We start from the raw sequence: 17,801 nt of genomic DNA, 5'->3' as shown, positions 1-17,801 counted from the left end.
CAGAAACAGTGAAGCATGCCTGGCACGAAGTGCTACGTGGCGCGCTGGAGGGAATGCGGGGTACCAGCAAGTGGGACAAACCCCTGACTGGTTCCCCATGTGGTCCTACTGAGCCACAAAGATGATCACCTCCGTGGTTCTGCAGGGAAATGCTGGCCTCGGGGTGTGCCAGAGCGGGGAGAAATCCCAAATCGGATAAAGGATAGGGCACCGGCATGTCTACGGAACCTACAATTAGGGTAGAATCCTGAAGTGCTAATGGTTTGTGTCCGAGACTTCGCACTGTCTATTTCCCTTTTTAGGAAGGTGACCACAGGGCCCAGTTTGCCTGGAGAGTCTCAGTTTAGGCCAGTTGGCCTGGCATAATTATTAATAGCACCTCCTTTCACTCTTCAAAGCGTCCCGGTTTGGATGATGAATCCCCTGTCACCTCACCTTCAGCTGGAGCTCACTCCGGGCCCCCTGCCACCTGGAGATGCCCACAGAGCCTTCCCAGCAGAGCCCTTTGGTCCAGGCATTTCTACTACGTCCCCTGGCCCCACTCCTTTGGGACCAAGGGATCCAAAATACAGCCCTCCTGATCAAAATGTGTATGTCTGAGGTAGCCTTCTGCTGACAATTCCTGTCAAGCAGAGAAGTGCATCGAATGGGGCAGATCGAGGCCTGTGTCTGGCCCGGTGGGACAGGTACCCAGACAGGGGCTGCCCTCCGAGTTCTCCCCCACACACCAGAGGTGAGCCCCGCACACAGGAGAGGGGCTCACGTGGTGCTGGGGGGTGCAGATCAGAGGGTCTGGCCACCTCTGTGGTCTCCACAGTTAAACCCGACCCTTCTCCGCCCCCGACAAGGCCGAGCAAAGCCAGCCCCTTGCAGAAGTGGCGTTGCACTGGCCTCAATTATGCTTCTCACACGCACAGAGGCAGCCATTAGATGAATAAAAATAAACTTTATTCTAATACAGAATGGAAAGTTTTGGAAACAGGACCTGTTCTTATCTGACACTCAAAAAATTCTTACCCCTTGAACATCTAAAGGTTATATTCTGTACAATTATATAAATATTTTCATGGCCATATACACATGAGGTTTATGGTTCTAAAAGCCTTTGAAAAATCAATACAATTAGATTCTTTAGACAAAGATTAACCTAGTTAGAAAACAAGAAACACTCCTGAGCGCAGCCAGGAATAAAGAAAGGACAGAGCGGGAAGAGGACTGAGGGACAGGAACACTGAACACAACAGGAACACAATGGAACCCATCGCAGGATTGTAGGAGGTAAGACCCAGCAACACGAAGTTATAGGCAAAAATGGAAATAAACCATCTGAGGGAAAGGTGAGTTGACCCCGAGATCAAATTTCATTTCAAGTCACTAACAATGAATCTATCACCTGGCAGACTTGCTCTTCTAGGAGCAGGTGGCTTTTTCCCATTTATTCTTACCAACTGACAGGCCGCAGCAGCAATGGAGAAAAGATTTCCCTGTTCTGGCCTGTGTGGGCTGTGTGATCCTGGGCGGGATCCCTAGTCTCTCTGAGCCTACTGCCGCGCCTGTCAAACGTGGCCAGTAGTATCTACTTGGCTGGTTTGTTGGGAAGATTATAAGTAGCCTAGAAAAAGTGCTTACACTGTCCCTGAAAAATAACTCTACTCGATAAATAAAACTATCTTGTGTGTGTGTGATAAGGGCTCTACCTTAAAATGTGTTTTCTTTCTACTCTTGTACTCCCAGGTGGTTCTGTCAATCACCACTGACTTTAGCATCTAAAACCAGCCCGTCCTGCCCCTGATGTCACACAATCACAAAGAGCCCCTGAAAGTGTGAAACAGACTGTCCCTTGGGGAAGCTGTGGTGACTCCTCCCCTAAGGCACCGGCCCCGTGTGCAGAAGCAGAAGCTGCCGGAGAGTGACTGTGATGTCCTCTTACTCGGCTACCACCAGGGGCACCACGGACATGAACTCTACTGGACAGTCTGACAGTCACAGAGCAGTCACAGAGCAGACCAGGTCACTGAAGCTTCCGGAGGTGTGCAAGGCGGTTCTGGCAAGCACACACACCTCCCCACGGGACGCCCGTTTCAAGCACCACAGGCCTCCCCGCGTCCCAAGTGTCCGGACCCCACAGGAAGCAGGATTCCCCAGGTCTCAGGCTCTGAGAACCTCACTGCACCAGGGCAACAACAGTCCACAACAGCACACCATTCTGAGGAGTGAGAAGCCAGGAGTCCGTGGCCAAGTGGCACATAAGCAAGAAAGAGCTCTCCTCGGCCTGAAGAGAAGTGAGGCGTGCTCTCTGCGTGAGTGAGCAGACTCAGGGAGCAGCACGTGAGAGCGGCAGCAGGGACCACTACAGTCCCGCTGTCAGAGACCCGGCAGGGGGTGGGGGGGGGGCGCTGGGTGGCCCCAGTGTTAAGAACAGAAAAGGAAGAGGTTGTGCCAGTAGACATCAATGGGGTGTATTTGAGGTAAACTGGTCTCAGATATGCAATGCACGTGGGTGCTGTCCGAAAGAACCCAACATAAGGCTTCTCATGTGTTCTAAGGAAAGGCCCAGCTAAGTTTTTGGTCCTGATGAGATCTTCATTCTACAAGCAGTCATTCCAAACTCTAAAGCAGAGGTCTGCGAGGAGGGCTGGCTGTCCCCTCCTCTGCTAAGAGTCCGGCAAGGTTGCCGACAAGCCCAGGCTGACAGCATGGTCAGGCCGGGACGCCTGGCCCCTGTGCCATGGGATGCGGGGCGGGGGGGTGGGCTACCCAGGAGCTGCATCTGGATGCAGCACATGCTAGGAGGGATGACCAGGAATGTCCAGGGAGTGGAAGTCCCCAAGGCCAGAGAGGCGCTTCGCCCATCTTGCTGCCGGTGCTGCACCCGCTTGGCCCGAGCCTCGGCCGCCAGTAAAGTCAGGCCGGCTACTCGGTGAGGAGATGGACCCCTGGGTCCGCACCCGCCTGGAGCTTTCAGATGCACTGCTCCTCATCTCGGTCATTCAGGAGCAGAGACCACTTGTCCCCATTGTCCTCAGCCGTGGCACTGTGTCGAGACAGCTTGTCAGACTTCAGGGAGGACAGAGACACCTGGCTGATGAAGCTGACCTGGTCCCAGGGTGTGGCCCTCGGGGAGTCTCGTCGCCGGTCATCCATGCCGATGTGCACGCTCACCTGCGACGCCGTCAGGGGCTTCATGCGGCCCTGGGCCTGGGCCTCATACCTCTCCAGGTCGGGCTTCTTGTAGCTGCCAGGCGAGAAGCCAAGAGCACTTGAGCCAGTGTGGGCACAGGCTTTTTTTTTGGAAGGATGGCAAAGAGCTCTCACCAAAGTCTCTCAACAACATATAGTATGGAAACCCCATGGATTTTAGGATTTTAAAGGACAGGGTATTGAGCTCCTGGGTTCAGGTAAAGTTTGCCTGATTGAGAAACTTCCCATCCAAATGCCTGGCACACAGTAGGCTGCCGTTAACTTTGGTTAAGTGAAAGCACGAATAAACATCTTTTTCAAAAAAGGAAAAATGATACACACGAGGACCCCACGTGTATGAGGCATTTGCATGAACAGCCCGGGGGCAGAGTAACCACAGCAGCTCAGCGCATGATGGCTGCGAGGTATGGATTAGTCACTCGCGGTGCCGGTCACTACACACACCCGCCTTGGGAGCTCTGGGCACCTGCGCACGGCACCTGCCCATCGTACCCACAGGCAGAGGGCAAGGGGCGGCTGAGTCGGGGGAGAAGGCCTAGTGAGCACCGCCTGCGGGGCATGCTCCCGCCCCGAGGGACTCACCACTTGAGCTGCAGCGATGAGAGAACCACAGACACGGAGGAGGCCGCCATGGCTGCCGAGCCCATCCACGGCTGCAGCACGATGCCGATGGGCATGAAGACCCCTGGCCAAGGGAAGGACGACACTCACGCCACAGCCCAGAAGAGGGTCTTCACCTTGGGCTGCCCCCTGTGAAGTGCTCCATCTTGGGGGGACTCAGAAACCCCCACTGCCATGTCATGACCATGGGCCCGCACGTCTCTGAAGGAGGTGGTCTCGGAGCTGGGCCGGCGGGGGGGGCGCTGTCTCGGGGACTGGGGTCTCCCACCCACCCTGGCCTTCCTGGGACAGTCCGTAGGTGGCATCGTGGGTTTCGGGGGGAGCTGCAAGGGAACAGGGAATCCCAGGGAGCCTCTCTGCAGCTTTCACTTACCTTTAGAGACTTACAAAGTGGAGAACATACTAAAATCAGCTCAGTCTAAAACGCTGCTGCTCCGCCAGCCAGCGAAGTGGGCTACTCTCTAAGCTGGGCAGGAACGCAGCCGGCAGAGAAGCCGGTCTGGCCGCAGCTGGAGTTGAAGGTAACCCAGCGGGGCAGGGCCGCCCTACCTGCGGCAATGGGTATTCCAATCAGGTTATAGATCAGTGCCAGGACCAGGTTGAGGCGTATCCTCCAGACGGTCCTCTTGGAGAGGTGGATGCTAGCCGCCACATCGAGCAAGTCGTTCTGTAGGAGGAACGCACGGTCAGTGAGGAGATCCGTGCCCCGGCCCTCACCACTCCCATAACCTGGACAGCGAGGCATGAGAAGACACAGCCGAGCTCACTCTGATGAGGACAACGTCAGCAGCCTCAATGGCGACATCTGTGCCTGTCCCGATGGCAATGCCCACATCGGCCCGGGCCAAGGCCGGCGAGTCGTTAACCCCATCTCCCACCATGGCGACTTTCTTCCCTTCATTCTGGAGCTCCTGGACCTTGGCCACCTTGTGAGAAGGCAGCACCTCTGCGAAGACTTTGTTGATGCCCACCTAAAAGGAAAGGAAAACAGTCGTCAAAAAACAAACACATGACGACACCGGGTATTGGCAAAGGATAGTGAACGGTAGCAGAAACCTGAGTCACCCCGCCCCCACTCCCTCCGGCATCAAGCCCAATCGACGATGTCAGTCACCAAACCCTAGATCCCAGGGCATGCCATCCCCGTGCCCCCCTCCATAGTGGCTTAGGCCCCGTGTTGGTGTCCCTGCCCACCTCCCAGCCTCCCAACCTTCCTCCCTATCCCCACTGTGGTCTTTCCGAAACAGCGGTCAGCTCATCACATTACTCTCCTCCTTCAAGACCCAGGGAACCCTCTTCCCTTGGGATGACATCCACACTCCTCGGTCTGCCTCCCAAGGCCCCTCTGGAACTGGTCTCTGCCCACCTCCAGCCCACGCTGGATTCTGCCCCATTCACCTTCCCGCAGCTCTCCAGCCCACTGCTGCGGTGCTCGTGCTGCCTATTCTGTCCTGGAAACATCAGCTTCCCTTTCTCCAGCCCTCCCTGTCTTCCTCATCTGACCACTCCTGACTCAAGCATTTCCTCCCCTGGGAAGCCGGCTTCAGCCCCTGCCACGCTGGGGTCAGTTGGTGGCTCCCACGTGCCCTGTGCACTTTTCTCTTGCAGAAGCGAGCATTCAATTCAACCCTGGTCACTGGTCCATACTTCCCCCGAGAACAGAGAGCTACCGGAGGGCAGACGCCCTCTTCACTCCTCTCCAGAGCCCGTCACATGGGTGGTGCTTAGTAAGTGCTCGCTGAACAGACAAGCAAGTTTTAACCAGGAAGGGAGGTGGTACTCAACGAGTGCATCATTAGCAAGGAAGGCCGCGTAGAGAAGTACTGCTGCTTCCCTTGTAAGAAGCAGTTCACTTTCAAAAGCATACAGCGTACACACATTTGGGGAGCGTATGTAATCTTCCAGAATTTGCACAGGAGCCCTCGCCGTGTGCAGAGTCAGGCAGGCATGCAGCAGTGCCATCCTCACGGTGCACACTCAGAACTGAGCGCTGCTGGAGACCTGCCAGGACCCAGCTGCGCGGACAAATCGTTCCCTTAACACAAAGGCCCAAAACTCATATATTTCAGCTCTTGAGCCATGATCTTTTTTGTCTTTGCCCCACTGGAAAGACAGAAACAGAGAATGCTGGAATTGCGTTCTCCAGGGCAGCAACCTGTCCTGAGGCCCCGGGGACGTGAGCTTTGCATGGCAACACCATGGTCTCCCGTGGGCGCAGCACAGCTTGGACTGGAGCAGAGCAGGTGGAGCGAGAAGCACCCAGCGAGGGGGGAGGCCAGAAGCTAGAGCTTCCTATTTTTCTCCAAACTGCTCCGGGGAGCTCAGAACCAATTTCCCCAGCCCCCTGGCCCCTGGCTCACACCTGGGTGGCAATGGCTCTGGCCGTCTTCCGGTTGTCGCCTGTGATCAGAACCACGTCCACACCCATGCTCTTCAGCGTGTGCACGGCCAGCGCTGCCTCCTGCTTGACTGCGTCCGCGATGGCGAACATGGCGCAGAGCACACCTGCAGGAGACACCCTTGGATGAGCCCACAAGGGCGAGCACTGGGCAGCCCGAGGGGCAAAGGAGGCTGTGCTACCAGAAACAGTTTCCAGAGTGTAATGTCACATGTGAAAAACAAAACGCCAAGTTATAGAACATAACCCGGTTTTGTTTTTTAAAAATGAGCTACATTTACAGATGCATACAAAAGTCTGGAAGGAATATGAAACGTTAACAGTGGCTCTCTGAGGGGTAGGATAGGGAGTCATTGCATTTTCTTCTTTATAGCTCTCAGAATCTTCCCAATTTTCTGCAAGGAACATCTATTACTTTGCAGAGTGCCTGGCTCATAATAGTAACAACTCAATACATGTTAGCTATTAAGATATGAGAAAGAAAATGAATACAATAAATGTTACTGAAAAGTGATGAAAGTCCAAACAGAAAATCGGTCCTTCCTTTTTCTCTCTCTACAGAAAGCATTTGTTTGGGGGGTTTTGTTTGTGCGAATCTTCAGATAGTGAGGCAGGAAGGCATTTAGGGACTGAGGGTAGCAGAGCAGAAGCGGGGGAGTGGTGTGACAGAGGGCATCGCTCCTTCAGCAGAGCTGGCTCCAATCCGAGGAGCTGAGGGGACTGCAGGTTTATAAGGACTTTGGAAAGGACATGGCAGTACGAGCAGGAAAAAAGAGTGGGAGAGGACATATTTTGTTGACGCATTAAAAATAAGAATCATTTATGTTGCTTGTCTGCATATGGTTTTACTTCTATAAACAGAAACTACCATCAGCAAAGTAAGATTCCAATCATCTGAGGTGTAAAGGCCCAGACACGTGTGATGCTGGGGAGCTCCGTGGAGGGGCAGCGATCTCGTTACTTAGGACGCTATGGCTGAACCTTCTGGGCAGCGAGCTGCCGCTGTGCGTGCAGGGATGAAGGAGGAGGGCGACTGAACCACTGGCTTGGACAGAGCAGACAGTGACGGCGAAGGCAGGGGAGGATTCCAAGACCAAGGAGGCCGAGCTGCCTCACTCTGGGGGAAGGACGGACACAGCAGAGAGGGCCTCCGGACTGAGAATGAAGTGAGAAGTGACAAGGCAGCCTTTTGGAACACAGAATTTAAATTAACAAAGAGGAAGATTTACTGGGGGGAGAAAAAAAAGGAGAAAGTCTATTTTTGCCAGATATCCCCAAGAAACTTCGTTGCTGAGAGCAGAAGGTGGGGGGGGGTGGTACCGTCAATGGCCACCAGGATGGCCGTCTGGCCTTTCATCTCGTGATCCGTCATCGCGTCACTGATGTCGCTGGAAATGGTTAGCCCGTTGCGTCTCATCCATTCACGGTTCCCAATCAGCACAGAGAAGGTCTGGGGGGTCGCATCTGTTCAAAGAGTTTGTGGTTATTCCCAAATAGTCCAATTTTACTGTGAGAAAAGACTAAAAACCATGGAATCCTTCTAACAGCAAAAGTCTCTTTAGCTGTTTTGAAACACTGTAACTAGCAAGCACCTCTCCTAACACCATCCTTGAAGGACCAGGGAAGCAGTAATTAACATGTGGAACATGGGGGGGGATCAAAATGGGGTGTTAAAAGGTACACGCAGTGTGTGCGAAGACACCATAATCATATTAAACGTTTGACAGCGTCCTAATTTGCCTTTAAGAGGCATCTGCTGGCTCCTTTTCTGCGGAGATTAGAAGCAACAAGCTGGGTGTGGATGACCCAAGGTGCATCACGAATACCTAGTCTACTTCCATGAAATGTTTATAGCTGTACCTCCTAGAAGGCCAGATGGGCCTTTCCCGTCACCTTCTCACTATGTGTGCCGCTAACCCAGGGGTCACCACACAGGCCAGTCCTGGCAGCTAAATGGAAGGGTCAAGCCGGGGTTCTGAATTGCTAGAAGGCGGCAGATGGCTTCTAACAATAGCCCAGCGCACTTAAGTGAAAACACGAGACACGTGCGCTTTGGTTTGGGAGGGTTTCCACACTCTCGCGCCGATGGCTAGCAAGCCATCCTAAGAATCGGAAAAGCCGCATTCAAAGGCAGCTGCCACTCCAAGCAGTACCCCTTCTTGGCTCAGGCAGACCACTTCCATCTGCTTTCCCTGCTGCTGCTAGCTCTGTAAATCCAACATCCCGTCGGGTTTCTACAGCACGGGAGGGAGACTGGAGGAGCAAAATCAGAATTCCCATCTGTCCCCTTTGTAGCTTAGAGAAGCAAGACTGACTTGGGACAAGAAAGAGGAGACTCAAGATTAGGTCACAGAAGCAATACTCTATGAATTTCAGTAACACATACTGCTTCTGTCTGCCATTAGCATCAGGGTTCGGAAGTGTCAGAGGACACAACGATGAACAAACGGCAGGCTTTCCTGGGGAAGGTGGGCATGCGGCGCCCCGGCCAGGAGCCACCCCTTGGCCACAGCCGGGGACCCATGGTGGTGTGCCAGCCTGGTGCTGTCTGGTTTGGCATGCCACCAGCTGACCCAGCCGGGCCCAGGTCATGGCAGGCTGGGCAGAGAGACAAGAGCCAGGGATACCTATTTCCTCGGGAATGCCGCCAACCGTGTTTGGGGGAGCAGCCTGTTTGCTCTGAGGGTGCTCGCTGTGGGCCAGGATGCCCTCCACGCTACTGACTTTGCAGCCGATGCCACAGCCCGGCACTGCCTGGAAGTCCGTGCAGTAGCCCAAGGTCTCGGTTCCCAATTCCTGTGAAGCCAGGGAGACAAGGGGAGGTGAGGAGGAGGCAGGAGAGAGCGGCACCCACCAGGAGCTGAGAGGAAAGCAGGGCTGGGCAGGTGAGGAGATCGACTAATAACTCGGCAATTCTTTCTCTCATCTGACACAGACGTTATAATTATTAAATGGATGCCTCGTGACACAGGACAAGGGGCAGACTAGAAAGGAGAAGAGCAGTTCACGGCAAATGCCTCAAATTAAAGGATGTGGGGGGAGCAAAAAGAGGAAAGATATTATTTTTATGTTGAAAATTATTTCATGAGAACGATGGAACAGGCAGACGGTAACAAAGCTGCTTGGAGGCTATCAAGAGGTCACTGCCCATTTACAGGCCCTGGGGGTCGAGGGCAGAGGCAGGCGAAAGACATGAGAAGCTGCCTCACTCGGGGTTAACGACACAGCACAGGAGGGATGACAGAGCACATTCGTCCTGAAACACCACAAGAGAGGGGGAGACAGCAGTCTGAATGACCCTGTGCAAAACACCGGTGGAGATTTCTGGAAGACTCCCTGTCCAGGGAGAGCTGTCAGCTTTGCCCCAAGGCATCCACATCACCTTTCTACATTTACTGATAATCGTATTTGCCCAGACTGTTTAAAATTTTTCAGAGCAATAATCTGGCACATCCTGCTGCTTCTATATTAAGACTGAAAACAGAAAATGAAACAGGACTTTCATCTGGAGAGGTCAGAGGATGAACGCTTCCCCATTAACTGCCAAGAATCCGCTGGGCATTCGGCTCACCTCTCCATTGCCTCTCCATTTCAGTGTCCCGGTCGAGGGGCTCTCTCCTCGCCTCACCCCAATCCCCCATTCAGTTCTGAGCCCCCTTTTCACTGAGCGCTCATTAAGGACTGGATTGATAGACATCCGTCCTCCCCACCAGACCATCGGCTCCCAGAGGGCAGGAGTTCACACCCTAGCAGTTTTTGTTGTCCCGAGCACAGATGCTCAGTACACGCTCTCTAAGTGACTGTTAACACTCAATCGCTTTTGTGATGATCTGGAAATGGGACGAGGGACCCATCACTGAGAGCTACATCCCCACCTGCTCCACAGGGGCCTGCTGAGGGGCTCCCAGGCCCCGCAAGCCAAGGCCTCCTGCAACACAGCTGGCCCAGGTTACAGAGGCAGCAGGAGAAGAGGCATGTGAGGAGGAAGGCGCTTGGAGGCTTCCAGCCCAGCTGGTGAGAGCTGAGGAGGAGGCCAGCCAGGGCAGAGAGGATGGGGGGAGGGGAAGTGGGGGTGGAGAGAGGGACGAGCAGTGCCCAGGTCTACATACCTCTTTACAGTACTTGGTGACTGCCACGCCCAGGGGGTGCTCACTGCTCGCCTCCGCAGTCCCCACTACAGCAAGAACCTTCCTGAGGGGCATTGTGGCCACATCCACGAGCAGGAGGACCCGCATGACTTTGGGGACCCCGTAGGTAATGGTGCCAGTTTTGTCAAACATCACGGTCTTTATCTGCCAAGACAACCACATCTTGGTGACCACAAATACAGACAGAGGGACTTGAAGGGCCCACATAATCTTGAGGCAGAACTCCACTTAACCTTGCTCAAGCAGGTAACAACACCCCTCCATTAACACAATCCTCTACAATCGATCCCCGGGTTCAACCACTCCCACGACAAAGACACGGTTTCCCTTTCTGTCTAGCCGAAACAGGCTGCACTGTGACTTAACCTTCATGAGGGTGAAACCGGCACTCCAATTTGACAGGAAATGGCATGGCACCACCTTCTGGAAAGTGACACCATGCAGATTTCTCATGTCAGGACTCTGGGAGTCCCCCCGTCTCCCTGTGCACAGCGTGTCTCTGGCCTAAGTGAAAACGCCTACTGAGAATAAGGAGCTCGCACTCCAGGTTCAAGAAAGGGAGGGGTGCCTGGGTGGCTCAATTGGTTAAGCGTCTGCCTTTGGCTCAGGTATGATCTCAGTGTCCTGGGATCGAGTCCCCCCTGTTGGGGTCCATGCTCAGTGGGAGTCTGCTTTTCCCTCTACCCCTCCCTGCTGCTCATGCTCTCTCTCAAATAAATAAATAAATAAATAATCTTTAAAAGAGAGAGAGAGAGCACGCACAAGAGAGAAAGGGAGCGTTCCCTGGCCATCATAACAAGCAACCACCAGGGACATTTTCTCCATCCATCCCACTTGGTCAATGGCAACTTCCAGCAGTGCCCATGGGTCTGCATTCTGCCAGTCGGTACCTGTGTCCATGGCCAGAGCCCACCCACCCCTGAACTCCATACCTCCCCAAACCCTACATAAGGCCAGCTGCTTGCTGTGGTCAGACTACCCCGCAGGCACGGCTCGCCCTCACTTAGCCAACAGCACTCGGCTCATTCTGATGCTGATTGCTGGTCTCTGCAACACAACTGCTCTTCTTCCAATAACCCCTGTCTCCTTTAGTCCATCCTTGCACTCTGCAGCCACAGTGATCTTCCCGACAAGTAACCCAGTCCCACCCTGTGGGTGCTTCGGACCCTCCTCAGCTTCCTGTTGTTCTTTGGGTTAAGTTCTGAAGACTTGACGCAAACTCTGAGGCCCTTCCAGGCCCCTCTCTCCCTGCCCTCCTCCCTCGACGGCCTCACCTCCTGTCAGTTTCTCTCTCCCTCTCAATGATTTTCTTTTTTGGTTCCTCATTACTCATTCCGTCAATAACTATGGAGGGCTTCCAATGTGCCTGGCACTGGGCAAGATGCTGGGGATACAATGATGAGAAGAAGTTCACAGTCCCTGATCTTACGGGGTCTATGAGGTGGCCGGGCTGTTCCTGCCACCGACCATCCTTCCCAGCTTCCGCTGCCTGGCTAACTCCAGCTCGACTGGTTGGTCCCAGATGAACCTCTCGATTTCCTTCCCTGCCTGTGCACCCCTCACCCCGGGCCAACATCCACGAATGCAGGTTAGGTCTCTGCTACACTGTCTTCCCAGCCTCGCACTCGCTCACAGATTTGTGGTTTACTTCCTCCACATCTGCCTCTCCCACTAACCTGTGAGCTCCTTGACGGGAGGCCCATGGCCATCCCCGGGGCCTTGCACAGGACCCACGCACAGTAAATGCTCAACAAACACCAAGTAAATAAAGGGGGGATGGAAAGTTAAGGGGTGGACATGTTGGGCCACAGATTCTCCATAAACACTTTCTGACTACTCTACTCCCAGAAGTCGGGTTCCTCGGCAAATCACATGGATGTGCTCCCGTCCTTTTCTCCATGCCAACTACCTGGGTGTGAATCCCGGCTCTGCCGCTAATTAACTGCAGGCCTTTGGGGGAGTCCCCACGCCTCCTCCTGCTAAGCTTCCTCATCTGAGAAATGGGAATAAAGCACGGACCTCAAAGAGCTGTTACTGAGATTAAATCACTTCATATTTAATCCTGTAACTGTGAGCTGTTCCTGCTGTTATCATTCCCAGTCCCTGCTGGCTTCCTGTTTTATTACCAGGGCTGCCCTCAAGCCTCTTCCAGGTTTTTCCTCTTAATACAGAATTTAAACAGATACTACTTTCCCATAGACTCTCTTCAGTTTCAAAAAAAATCACATAGTAACAGCTACAGAGTTGTTCCAGCCAAGACCTCAAAGGACAGCCAGGAGCGCAAGGGCCAACCTTGTGGGCCATCTCCAGAGGCTTGCCTCCTTTGATGAGGATGCCATTCTGGGCGGCCACCCCGGTGCCCACCATGACGGCCGTGGGCGTGGCCAGGCCCAGAGAGCAGGGGCAGGCGATGCATAGCACGGTGATGGAGGTCTGGAACGCGAACCGGATGATCACCTCTGCCTGGGAGATATGCTTGTTGGGGGTCTGAAAAGAGGAAGGAGATAAAGGCAGGCTGAGGGTTAAATGAGGAATCACACCGACTTCGAATCACATAAGAGCATTTCAGCATGGCAGCAGGACCTGAGACACATGATGCGCTGGGGTTTGGGAAACATGTGTAGTCCCCTCTGCACAGTGCCGTGTTATCACGTGGCTCACTGTACCGATCCCCATCCCAGTGCTCCAACACAATGCTATAGGCTTTCCTCTGAGAGACGCACGACGAGAGGAGAGAGTCGTGGACGACTCCCTGCTAGGGGAAGGAGCACAGACTGCAGAATGTCCTGGCCCTGACACTACCTTAATGTCTCTGCACGTCAGCTCCCTCACATTCAGAATGGGGACAATAATACCAGTAACGCCCAACTGGTTATTGTAAGTGTTAAACGAGCTTATATACATATAAATACATATAAGCACATAAATATACATTGTACAATACCTGGCATGGGAGAAGGGTATAAGAAATTGTAACTATTACATTATCAATATTACATTATTAACAGTATTATACCTTATTATTATTTTTTATCATTATTATGAAACTTCTAAAAAATGATAGTTCTCCAAGGAATCTACCCTAAGGTGATAATCATACAACTGGCAAAAGACACAAAGATATTTATCACAGCATTTTTTCAAAACCTAGAGACACCCCATAGGGAATTGGTGAATTAAACTGTGGGTATGATGTGCATAATGAAATATCAGCCATTGTTGAAATGATGATGTATACCTATACTTGTTGACATGGAAAGATACCAGCAACACTGTTAAATAAAAAAAGCAAGTACAAAATGGCACATGTTATGATTGAATTAGTGAAAATTATCTGACCATATCTCTATATAGCCTTTCAACAATACTGGAAAGAGGTTTCCCAAAGTGCAAAAAATTGTTACTCCTAGGGATGGGATTTAGAGCCATCTTTATTTTCTACTATTTTTCACTATTGTTTTCTTTGTAAACCCAAAACAAACAAAATATGGGTCTCCTTTCCAGTCACCTGGTAACACATGGGTATTACTATTTGCATCCTGACATCTTGATTTATCTTGGTTTATTTTGCAAAATGGCGGGTGTCTCTAGAGCACAATCAGGAGACACTATATTCACTTTAATCACAGTATGTTTTCTAAATCAAGGATATAGACCACGATCTCTTTAGCTTCCATCTACACTTTATTCCTTGATTTTGAAAGGCAGAATTCTAAAATAAGGTGTATTATTAATAAAGGGTCATTTCACTTTGATTAGAAACAGTTGGATTTAGATAGAGAGACAGTGTGTTTAAGACATAATGGAATTTTTAGAGATAAAGATGATGTGATTTTAAAAAAAACAGTAATTCTCATCAAAATAACATGGGCATTCTGGTGGGACTGGGTGGACTTCTAGAGGGCGACATGAACCTCTCCCTACAATGACTTAGACAGCAGGGTGGTAAGAACATCTCAAAGGAACATGCAGTACCTCATTTGCCGGCATCCTCCCTGACATTGCAGATAAAAACAAAAGAAGCCAAAGTAAGATGGAAAGGCAGGGAACAGCAGAAAGCCCCATATTCCAACTTGTTTAGGAATGACTTTTCCCACAGCCACATGCCAGTGAGCTGCTCTCCCGCAAAAGCAGAAATTTGAGGCAGTCAGGTGCCGTCATAGCCACCGGCAAATTCTAGGAATACAGTCACAGGTTACTCTTCAAAGCACTGAGGTCTCCTTAGATGTCAGCAAGAGTTTAACTTGGACATTTTTCACTTTAGGATAGGAAATTTGAGAGAGAGAATGACATCTTCGTAAATGACATGCACCCCAAGAATTTCAGATACGCTTTTAATTATGGGTAGACATTTTTTTTAAAGAAAAAAAATTATCTATTCCATATTTACAATTTCTTATTCTGTGACTCTAAGGTAAAACAGGCATTTGACTTGGCTAAGTAGGAGATACTTTAAACTGTAGGTAAAACCCTGTTCCATTCATCGGGCAGTTATCAGATACGACTCCACGTGGGCCATTCCCTGTTGACGTACATCAGGGTTTCTCAAGCTCGGCACTATTGCCATTTGGGGCCAGATGATTCTTGGTTGTGGGGGGCTGTCCTTTGCTTGGTAGGATGTATGGCAGCATCCTCAGTCTCTACCCACTAGATGTCAGTAGCATTCCCTCCCCAGTCATGACAACCAAGTGTCTCTAGACATTGCCAAATGTCTCTGGGGACAATAAAATTACTCCCAATTGAGAATTACTGTTGTATGTAGTTCCTACTTCTCAAGCAGAAAAGGTTTTTTTTGTACTTTCCACTTTTTTTGGAAGTTCAATCAAACAGTATTTCCTAAGATAATATTCATCATCTACTTTTTATCTCAAGAAAGTATATTCCATTATCTCATATACGTTCAATAAATACTTATTATTAAAGATCTATTAGCACTGCCCAGGAAGCTGCAAGTTTGAAGATAGTACTGATAGACACAGAGAGCAAAAAACATATTTTTCTTAAAATCTGTTAAAATGATATTATCGTGCCATCAAAACTGTGAAATTACCTATGATATGGGCCTCATAACCCCAGAAATGGCCATGGTCACATTATGTAAATGTTTCAGGCATGACAACTGATAGCTAATGGGTATCTGGGAACTTATTTAACTAGAAGGCAAAGTTTTTAAAAAAACTTGCAGAAACAGAATGACTGATCGTCCTATCTTGGCTAAGATTTTGCTGCCAATAAGTGAAGCAAGCAAATAAACGTAATGGGTAATTAAAGCCCAATGAATCTAAGATATGAGAGAATAGGATTAATGGCAAAAGATTATTTAAAACACAGCAACCGTACTGCCCAAAGCATTCAACTTACAGGAAAGTATTTCTGAACAACACCAAAATCGATAAAACCGATTATAATCCATACCACCAACGTCAACGTTGAAATGATGATGATAAATGGGACAAAATATCCACTAAACCGGTCAGCCAGTTGCTGAATGGGTGCCTATGAAAATAAAACACCAAGACCATGGGAAATTACAATCCACAAAGAAATATGTCCCCACAGGCACGGGCAGTCACTGGGGTTCTGAGCCCCCGTGTTAACACGCTTACTAATCGCCCTCTACTCAGCAAAATCTGCCTGAGTCTCTGAAACTCTCGGAATAACTTCTAAATTGAGGAACCTGACGTTATGCTATTTTTTAACATTCTTCATTACCTTTGACATCTGAGCCTCTTCCACCAATTTCACAATCTGAGCCAACGTGGTGTCATTGCCCACATGGGTGGCATTAATGAGCACAGAGCCATGTGCATTTATAGACCCTGCGATCACTGTGCTTCCCGGTTTCTTCGTGACCGGCATGGCTTCCCCTAGAGGTGGAGAAAAGAGATCAACCGTCATGCACCCAGACCCGTTCAGCATTCACGTGACCCGGCAGTGCCTGTGATACCCACCCACAGGGAACAAGAGACAAGCCACCTAACCTGTGATGAGGGACTCGTCGGCCATGGTGTTGCCTTCCAGGACTTTCCCATCCACTGGGAACTTTCCCCCGGGGACAACCTTGATGATATCGCCCCGCTGCACCAGCTCCATGGGTACCTGCTCCTCTCTGCAACAGAGCCACTCAAGTTACACACACCGCGATTAACTGGAGCTCAACCCTCTTGGTCTGCCGCCCAACTTGGGTTCTCGACAAAATGTTGGATTGTTACACGTTCTTTGCTTTAAACCAAGGAGCAGGATTCATTTTATCTGTTCATTTTCAGATCAAGCCAATATTTATTGTGCAGCTACTAAGAGACAGGCACTGTACTAGGCACGGGGAATACAGCTGGGAAGAGGACAGCCAAGTCCCTATCCTCAGGAAGACCAATTCTGCAGAAGAAACAGGTCATAAGAGAGTCCCAGGTATTAAATAAGTGTTAGGATACAAATACTGTGACTGGAAGGCTTTTTTGGGGGGAAGGGAGGGTTCACTTGGAAGATGATCTGAGACCTGGATGATAAGAGGGGCCAACATACAGGTGAAAGAGAGTTCAAGGGGGAAAAACCCAACTAATGCAAAGGCCCTAAGGCAGGCAGGAAGGGTGTCTTTGAGAACCAGGAGGTGAAGGAGGCAGTCCAGGTCCCAGCGGGACTTGTGGAGCAGAGTATGGGCTGTGGATGTAAGGTTTTTACTGGGAAGTGACATAATTTGATTCACATTTTCAAGTCATGTCTCTGGCTGTTGCGTGAGAACGGGTGGCAGGGACAATAATAGAAGCCGGGAGAAGAGGTGGGCTGTTGCAGCAGCCCAAGCAAAAGATGGCAATGGCTAAATATGGAAAGAAGAGAATCAAAGAGGAGCTCTAAGTTCTGTTACTGAGATGGAGGCAAGTGTACAGAAGCAGCTGAGGGAGGGCAAGAGAAGAGAAGGAGAAGAGACTAAATAAAGACGGGTGGGTCTGGGATGCCTATCTGACTTCCAGGGAAAATGTCAAGCAGGGAGTAGAAAACGGGACTGGAGCTGAGAGGAGAGGGCGGAGCTGGAGGTACAAGTCCACGAGCTGTCCAAATACTGACGGCACTTACAGCCAGGAAATGGTGCGAGCTCACCTGGGTGTGCAGGTGGAAAAGAAAGGAGTTCTAGAACTAAGCCCTGGGGGCGCGCCTGGGTGGCACAGCGGTTAAGCGTCTGCCTTCGGCTCAGGGCGTGATCCTGGCATTGTGGGATTGAGCCCCACATCAGGCTCCTCTGCTATGAGCCTGCTTCTTCCTCTCCCACTCCCCCTGCTTGTGTTCCCTCTCTCGCTGGCTGTCTCTATCTCTGTCAAATAAACCAATAAAATCTTAAAAAAAAAAAAAAAAGAACTAAGCCCTGGGGCCAGCCTGTGGCGGCCAAGGTAGACAGGGCAGGGGGGCCCGCAAGGTGGGGGAGCAGGCGTCCCAGCCCA

General features: G+C 51.0%; 1 protein-coding gene across 5 annotated transcripts in view; it reads right to left on the bottom strand.

Annotated features, from left to right (window-relative positions):
• Positions 1-935: 935 nt before the first annotated feature.
• Positions 936-17,801, bottom strand: part of ATP7B (ATPase copper transporting beta) — a 70,863-nt gene continuing 53,997 nt past the window's right edge. For 3 of the 5 annotated variants that reach the window (XM_019798004.2, XM_034665106.1, XM_034665105.1), the window contains 12 exons: positions 16,350-16,477; positions 16,081-16,235; positions 15,730-15,864; positions 12,661-12,855; positions 10,330-10,512; positions 8,848-9,016; positions 7,541-7,684; positions 6,185-6,327; positions 4,590-4,793; positions 4,372-4,489; positions 3,784-3,886; positions 2,962-3,235 (listed from right to left, as the gene is read on the bottom strand). In XM_019798004.2, the coding sequence (XP_019653563.2) occupies positions 2,962-3,235; positions 3,784-3,886; positions 4,372-4,489; positions 4,590-4,793; positions 6,185-6,327; positions 7,541-7,684; positions 8,848-9,016; positions 10,330-10,512; positions 12,661-12,855; positions 15,730-15,864; positions 16,081-16,235; positions 16,350-16,477 (1,951 nt within the window). Of the gene's footprint in view, positions 3,236-3,783; positions 3,887-4,371; positions 4,490-4,589; positions 4,794-6,184; positions 6,328-7,540; positions 7,685-8,847; positions 9,017-10,329; positions 10,513-12,660; positions 12,856-15,729; positions 15,865-16,080; positions 16,236-16,349; positions 16,478-17,801 lie in introns of all 5 variants that reach the window. The other 2 variants (XM_034665103.1, XM_034665104.1) reach the window with 2 other exon arrangements.

The sequence above is a fragment of the Ailuropoda melanoleuca genome, chromosome 7 (assembly GCF_002007445.2).
Source record: "Ailuropoda melanoleuca isolate Jingjing chromosome 7, ASM200744v2, whole genome shotgun sequence".
In the NCBI taxonomy this organism is placed as follows: Eukaryota; Metazoa; Chordata; class Mammalia; order Carnivora; family Ursidae; genus Ailuropoda; species Ailuropoda melanoleuca.
This window is presented reverse-complemented; position numbering and strand designations above follow the sequence as displayed.